The following is an 8,175-nucleotide window of genomic DNA, read 5'->3' as shown; positions in this document are numbered from 1 at the left end:
ATAGATTTTCACATCCGAGGAATTGGCAGGAAAGGGTAGCAATCGAAACCGATGTGGGGAGGGAAAATGAAGAGTTTGGGCCTAACTCACACATGAAATACCTTCTGAGACTTTATAATTCCCTAAAATCACTTTTTAGGCAAGCTTTTGCTTTGTCTCGTTCTTGTCCGGTGTGTGTGTCCTCACTTCGTTGTTGTCAGTCTCTAAGTCGTGTCTGACTCTTCTGTGGTCTCATAGACTGTAACCTGCCAGGCTCCTGGGTCCATCGGATTTTCCAGGCAAGAATACTGGAGCAGGTGGCCATTTCCTTCTCCAGGGTATCCTCCCAATGCAGGGATCCAACTCGCCTCTCCTGTGGCTCCATTGGCAGGCAGATTCTTTACCACTGAGCCACTTGGGAAGCCCTACGTGTCCCCACTACATGGGGATAATTCTTTAAATTCTCTTAAGAGTAGAGCACTGTCTTTTACAAGCAATGACACAACATTTCTTCGTTAGCCTGCTTTCACCTTTTTGGAAAGAGATTGTATAGATAGGTACAGTTGAGGGGCCCGGTAACGCAATAAACGGTAGTAGCAGACATTCTGATGGGGAATTTGATGGTTTTGGAGAATGAGAATCAAACAAAGGCAGGCATATAAACCAAACGGGTAAAAACGTCCTGGCGGCAGTGTTGGGGGAAAAAATTTTTTTTTAAGAAAAAATGAAAAGGGTGCCTTATGTGATTTCTAGACGTGGGATTGGGGGAACTGAAGAGAAGGACCTTACTTGCTCTAATAGAGAATTCGGATTCGGGAGGCCGGACATTTAATCTGTGTGTCTTTGCACCGCCACTTTCGTGGGGCCGTGTCAGGAGAATCAGCTCCTGGGCTCTTTCTTTTCTTTCACCTCGCCCTGTGGCTTTAATTCTCCTATTTGCGCTCAGGGCCTTAAGCCGGCCTGGGCATGTGCCCAGTTCTCGTACCTCGACGAGCCGGCGGATGGCTGCCGGCCCGGCGCTGGGCGCACGGCGGGGCGGGGACCGGGCGGCGCGCCGGCGCGCAGCGGGTTAAGGCGGCGGGGGCGGCGGCTAGGGGCGGAGGGAGCGCGGCGGCGGTGGCGGCGGCTGCGGCCCGGCTGCGAGCGCCCGCGTCCCCGGCCCGCCGCGGGTTAAGCGCCGCCCGCGCCGGGAGGGCTGAACCTGGAGCCGCCGCTCCGAGCTCGCCTTCGGATCCGCTAGACCAGGAAGATGGCGACGGACGGCGCGAGCTGCGAGCCCGACTTCTCCCGCGCCGCGGAGGACGCGGCCGGGGCCCCGGCGGAGGCGGCGGTAATCGAGGTCCCAGGGTGGGCATGAGATGCCGGGCTGGGCACCCCCCGGGGCGCTCTGCACGGCCGGGCGCTTCCCGGTGCCCTCTCCTCGGAGTGCCCCCTCCATGGGGTCGCCTCATCCCCGGAGGCCGGGACGAGGCGGTCGCCTGGTCTGGGGATCTCGTTTGTCCTCTGCGCGCCTCGCGGGTAGCAACCCCGGTCCGCCCGGTTCTCCGGGCTCCATGCGTGCGTCCTGTGCGGCCCCTGCACGCACCCCCTCTGCCGCGGTCGGGTTTGCCCAGGGGCGCGGGCAGGGGTGTGTTTCCTGGCGAACTTGACCCCCTATTGTTCGCCTCTGGCTGCTCGCCTGGTTGTGGACGCGTGTCTCGGGGGTGCCTGGCACCCCTCTACGGACCCGGAAAGCTGCGTGGGGGCGATGGGTCGGCGCCGATCCGGTGTCGGGATGCCCATTGTGTGTGTGTGTGTGTGTTGTGTATTTCCGTGCCTGAGGCCCCTTGGGAGCGGCCCCATGCCCAGCTGTGGGCGCTGCTGCCGCTGAGCGCGGGCGCTTGGGTCCTAGCTGCCTGCTGCCCCATCACTTGGTGATGGTTGGGGTTGAGGCGGGCGAGATGTCCTCGTTCTTCCCAAGACCCCGGCGGGTTTGAGGCGCAGCACCTGGTATCAACACATTGTTCTTCGCTGGGATCTAGAAGCCAAATGAGCTTCCATCTATTGCTGGTCCCTCCTTTCACCCCCAGAATACCCAGTGCACAGAGGCTCAACGGTTCGTTTCCAGCCCCTACCTTGGGGGAAGGCCAGTCGCACAATACCTGCGTGAAAATGTTTTGGGGGTTTGGGAAACAGCTCGGGAGGAGCTGCAAGGATCTGCAAAGAAAGGCAGCTCTGGGAGCGCCTTCCAACCTTGGCGGGATCCCATGAGCCAAGCGTGGACGCCCTGGCGTTTTTCCCACCTGTGACCTGACCAGTGTCGGTGAAGGAGTAGCAGAGGGCATGGCTAGGTGTGAACATCCAGGGCTGCTTTAACTTCCTATCCCTCTGTTTGGAGATATGGCTTTCTGGAGAGGTGAAGGAGAGATGTGGAGGAAAGCTACTTGGCCATGTGAAGAGCTGAGCCTGGGAAGGAAAAGAGAAACAGGGAGAGAAGGAAACACTGAGGCGGAGGACTGCTGTTTTCCACTTGTGAAACTGGCAAGTTTTGATTTGAAACTTTTAGGGAAATTGATGGCTCATTCTTTACGTAGAAAATGTCATAAGATTTCATATGAAACCTACCTACCTGTGATGCAGGAAATCAGTTCCCCTGTGTAAGGTACTAACTATAAAGAAGCTAGCTATTAAGACAAACCTCTGAGAAGTTGAAATGATTGGGTACCTTCATCCCCAAGAGATGGTAAAGGGAGGGGAGTGAGGGAAAAGAGGTGTGTTTCTTGTTTCCCAGAAAGGTTGAATTTGTTTGCTTAATTGACTTAAAATGGGTTTCTTTCTATACACTCAGTATTTTAATCATCAAATAATTAAACAAAAACAGCTGAGTTATGGTCCGTAGCTTCCTACTACCAAATAGTAGCTACCAAATAATCTTATTTGGTAAAATTACAAACAGAGCTTTAGACACAAGCAGATTTTTGTGTTAGGAAGGTCAATGTTCCCTTTCTGCTGTTTAAATTTTCAGGAGTCTGGTATTTTAACTGCTTAGAGGTAGAGGTTTGATCATTTCATCCTGGTGGATTAGAATAGCCATGAAAAACCTGTGAAAGTGAAACTCCTTTTTTATTTCCGTAGACTCCTATAGGGTTCTGAGGAGATGCAATAAGAATTCTTAATCTAATATTTTAAAAATGTTTGGTATTTAGTGAAATTTTAATGATGGCTTCATATGTGGTAAACTGGACATTTATCTTTGAAGTAACGTACAATCTGCGTATAGCTGCCTCTTGATCTATAGACTGATTTTTTAATTAAAGAAAAGCTAGATTAAAGAATATTTGTCATTATAATTGCCTCTAGTCTAATGATTAAAATTTAAAGGCATGATTATGCATTTTAGGTTTATGGCAACTGAGGACTTAATTATTTTAGTGGATAATTTCTTTTTTGAATTTTTGAAATTTATTTCAAGTCAGTTTATATATTATGCATTTTACATGTATATTTGGCAGTAATGAGCCAACAGAGACCCAAAGCGGTAGGCTATTTTTGAAAGTGAATGTTTTCATTAAGTTTTGACTATTTAGATTGTTGCTTAGAGACAAGTTTAATTTATAGTTTTCAGCTTAATATGATTTTCAGTGGAGTGTTTTAAATTTAGTTGTGGTCCTTGTTCTTAGCTGTTTAAATCCTGAAAGCATCCGAAGTATAAGGCTAAGGTAACAACTACATTTTTCAGTAGGATCATATTAATAGTGTTTGCTATGAACCATGCTGGAGACCTGGATTATTTTCAGCGTCTTAGCCAAATGTGATGTCTCTTCGACTATATTGCTATTCTACTTTGAAACTAACTCCTAATGGATAAAGCAGCATGGAAGACAGAAATCTTCCTGCCTTTAATTGTCACCGAAGAATTTAAGAGTAAAAGGAAAACACAGATCTTTTTAGAGCTATGTTTGGGAACTGGACCAACATTCTTGTTCTTCTAGGCTTTTCTGGAGCAGTTAATATACAAAATTTTGTTGTCATGGTGATAGTGACAAAAAAAAAAAACTTGAACAATGATTTTGTTAAGAATGCACAATAGTGATGTTAAACAAATTAACAGCTAGCACCTTGAAAATTGTGTTCCCAGGTGACAGTATTGAATATAAACCCAATAGAAAGAACTTTTAAAAGCCAATTTTGCTAAGCTTTCTTTAAAAATTATAGTTATGTGGCAGCTATAGAGTTTTGAGAATCTCAAGGTAATTTAGGTAATGAATTTTCTGGATTTAACACACATTACCAAACACATACAGAGGTGGAGATATTGTAACATCTTTGCTGTTCTAAAGTGAAACATTGCAGTGGTAGAAACTCACAGGCACCAGGGAATCAAATCAAAGACCATGGGGTCATGAGAGGCACAAAAAAAAACTGCAGCAAGAACCTGGGGAAAGAGTCACAGGGAGGATTCCTGGTGGAAAGCTCTGGAAGCATTCCACAGAAGGATGGAGGACTTGGACAGGAAGACTGCAGGTAGCAGCATGAAATTATGACTGGTTTCCAGGATTCCTTGAGAGGAGACTTGGGACAAAGATGAGCATAGAAGTTTCAGTCTCAACTATGTGCTTTAGAAAAAGCACTTAGAAGTTGGGAAAAATGTACGAAAATATTCCCCAAGTAAGAATATACATGATTTTATCAGGGTGCTGCTTTGTTTCTTCTTGAAAAGGTTGTATATTTCTATTTGCATCTGTTTTTTGGACTTCATTATTGTTTTCCTCATTGTTCTATTTCTCACAGGAGTAACTTAGTTGAGAGAAAAATATTTGTCCTCTTCTATGATTGAATCCATGCCTAGATTCCCACTTGGTCTTATCCTCTTGGGCTTCACATAACTTTATGAAGTGAGAAATGTTTCACAGGCTTAGTACTTAGCCGTGTACAGATATCTGCTGTTGATCATATGGACAGCAAGGCTCTCACTGGGATAGAGCAGCCTCCTTCCTCAAGAAAGAGCAGTGTGGATTTTGTTTGTGAAAGCAGAGGTTTCTTAGTACAGTTTCAGGCACATGGTAGATTGTTGTTGTTGAGTCGCTCAGTTTTGTCTCTTTGCAACCCTATGGACTGAAGCACATCAGCCTTCTCTGTCCTTCATGGTCTCCCGGAGTTTGCTTATACACATGTCCATTGAGTCGGTGATGCCATCCAACCATCTCATCCTCTGTCATCCCCTTCTCATCCTGCCTTCAATCTTTCCCAGCATCAGTGTCTTTTCCAATGAGTTGGCTCTTAACATCAGGTGGCCAAAGTATTAGAATTTCAGCATCAGTCCTTCCAATGAATGAATATTCAGGGTTGAGAATCTCAAGGTAATTTAGGTAACAGATTTTCTGGATTTAACTTCAGGATTAACTGGTTTGATCTCCCTGCTGCCCAGGGGATCCTCAAGAGTCTTCTCCAGTACCACAGTTTGAAAGCATCAATTCTTCAGCACTCAGCATTCTTAATGGTCCAACTCTCATATCCGTACATGACTACGTGGCACATGATAGATATTCCACCAATATTTATTGAATAAAGAAAGTGAACATTCATCAAGAGCCTGGGCCATAATCCTTAATGTTGATGGGCTAACTAGAAATTTTACTTCATGTGTTACAAGATTGTAATGAAGCTGTTGGCCTGTGATTTGTAGTAATTATAGATGTTATCGAGCTCTTCTTGTTTCTTCTTCTTCTGATTCTTGTGGTTGTTGGTTTTCATTTTATATTGTTCCCTTCTAAGCTGCTTTTCTCAATGATATTTCAGCTGCTTTACATTTTTTTAAATTAAATTTCCAACATGGTTAGTTTTCCCTTTAGATTTTCCCTCATCAGAACAATAATTGAGGCTGGGGATGTGGTGGTGGAGGGATGAAACTGCACCCCTCCCATCCTGAATTCTTCTAATAATAGAGTCAAGGCCAAATCACCCACTAGGGTGTGTGGAGGGGGAGGATGGTTGAGAAGGGGTCAAGAGAGGTGCTGGAAAGCTTGGAAACAGGAAGAGGGAGTAGAAGGAAAGATTGGGCAGGAAGGACATTTGGAATTGTCTGCAGATGTCCACAAATGTGGGACTAGAATTCAAATTTGAACGTGCCCAGGAAGGATGGTGCCAGTTTCTCTCCCTCCTTCCCCTGCATACTTTACCACCTAAGCACATCTGAGCATTGCTTTAGAAGGTGGCTTTTCTTTGAATACACTTGGTTGTATTCTCTGTTGGAGCTCCTTTGCAGGACTTATATTATATGGAAAAGGAAACTTGTCTTTGATGATTAGGTAAAGAAATGGAGAACAGGTACAAGAGAGACGATGATGATGACATTGATAGCAGAGAATTTTTAAAATTTTACTTTGTTAAAATAACTTGCTCAAAAATAACAGCATCATATTATTAATGCTGTGCACAGTGTGGTCCCATCCATGTATAAATCTTGATTTTAGAAAAAAAAAATGGGGCTTCCTTGGTGACACTAGTGGTAAAGAACCCACCTGCCAATGCAGGAGGAAAAAAATTGTTCTCTTGAAATAAATTGTTAATAAATAACCAAATACGTTGAACGTGAATGTAAAATGTTGTTACAGTAAGTGCAGTGGGGCGAAGTTAACATTGCTATGTGGAATGGATACTTGTTTGCAAATGATTTGATCCTGACATTTTTATATTTCATTGAAAGGGCAACACGGTGATGCCAAAGGCCTGAGTTCTTCTACAGAAGGGCTTTGTAACTGTAAGACAGTTCATTTAGTTGTCCATGTCTTAGCTCTTCACTTGAAAATCAGTGTGCTGATATTTGCCACCTACAGATAATCGAAGTGATAGTCTTCCATGCATTCTAAGCTTCTTAAAGGACAGTTCCTGGATCTGGGTGCCAGCTCACATGTGAAAATGACCCATGTCCCATGTGAGGTATTGTTAATATTGGAAAAAAATGAGCTACGATGAAAGTAGATGTTTGTTTTATCTGAGATGTGGTCCTTGTTTTCCAGAGTTAAAGTGGAAGTTAGAGGAATTGTGAAAGAGGGAGAAGGGAAGGGAGGTAACTGGCCTTAATTATGAAATGCTGCCACCCCTGGCTGAGCCATATTTGTGCTTTTCATTCCCCTTTTCTCCTACTTAAAATTAATTACATCCTTTACCAGGTTTCCTTCCTGACAGTCAGTCTGTTTACTTGTTGGTTTTACTTCCTTCTAATACATGGAGTTGCTTGTCTTGCATGGCAGACCCCTGGCGGCATGGTTGACTTGAGGTGCATGGCCATGGAGAGCTGAGCCCAAGTTCTCAGCATGTGGCTTTAAAGGCGCATGCCAAGTTGCCCTACTTTAGGTTACTGTAAATGATTTTTGAAAAATGAATGAAAATGACCTATCAGTTACTTAGTTGCCCCTAGAGTGGGCCATCACGCTGTGTCTTAGTAAGATTGGTGTATCTGTTAACTTGCCATTTTACATGCTTTGTGTTTTTATACTGAGCAAAAGAGGCATTTTCATACCAAAAGTGAGAGGCATGTATGTTAGGTAAAATCATTCAAAGATGGAATTGCTCTTGCTGTCCTGACGCATCTAGTAGAGGTGAGAAGATGGAGAGTTAATATGGATAAGTAAGTATAAACCAGTGAAGACACAGGAAGCAGGGCATGATTACTTGTCAGTAAACTAACAGAACAGACTCTTAAGACTGACTTGAGAGTGAGAGACTTCTGAGTCTGAAAAGACCTAAGGAAGGGAGATTCGAGCTATGTCCTGAAGAAAATGGGATTCAGATAAATTAGAGGAAAAAGGAGAACTAGAAAGAACAAGATCAGAAGTGTGCAACTCTGGTCAGGAATACTCTTACCAGAAAGAAACCAGAAGGAATAATCTCAAAGCAAGACATAACTGCAGAGATACAGTTTTAGACCCTGAACACATGTACTTTTCATCATAAAAATCTTTATAATTGGCTACACATTTTAAAAAGAGTTTAAATATTCTTTGTACCTGGATTTAATTTTTCCATGTTAATGATAGTTTTCACATTTTGATTTTTCTCCTTGAAGTCTCAATATGAGTTTCATTGCTTTCCTCTTCTTTACAACCTTTTACATTCATTCCCAAAGCATAAATCTTGCTTACACAAAAAGTTCTAAATGCATTATTAATTATTAGTGAAAGTGAAGGTCACTCAATCGTGCCTGACTCTTTGCAA

At 44.0% G+C, this 8,175-nt stretch overlaps 1 protein-coding gene across 1 annotated transcript in view; it reads left to right on the top strand.

Moving 5' to 3' along the window:
* The first annotated feature begins 1,079 nt into the window (after nucleotides 1-1,079).
* The window catches only part of CTTNBP2 (cortactin binding protein 2), a 167,677-nt gene continuing 160,581 nt past the window's right edge, over nucleotides 1,080-8,175 (top strand). The window contains 1 exon segment of the mRNA XM_086396789.1: nucleotides 1,080-1,309. Within this exon segment, the coding sequence (XP_086252915.1) occupies nucleotides 1,229-1,309 (81 nt within the window). The 5' untranslated portion in view covers nucleotides 1,080-1,228.

This window comes from Bos grunniens, chromosome 4 (genome assembly GCF_055505025.1).
Source record: "Bos grunniens cultivar Pamir isolate PY7600 chromosome 4, Bosgru_T2T1.0, whole genome shotgun sequence".
In the NCBI taxonomy this organism is placed as follows: Eukaryota; Metazoa; Chordata; class Mammalia; order Artiodactyla; family Bovidae; genus Bos; species Bos grunniens.
The sequence above is the reverse complement of the archived record's forward strand: the minus strand, read 5'-3'. Positions and strand labels throughout refer to the sequence as shown.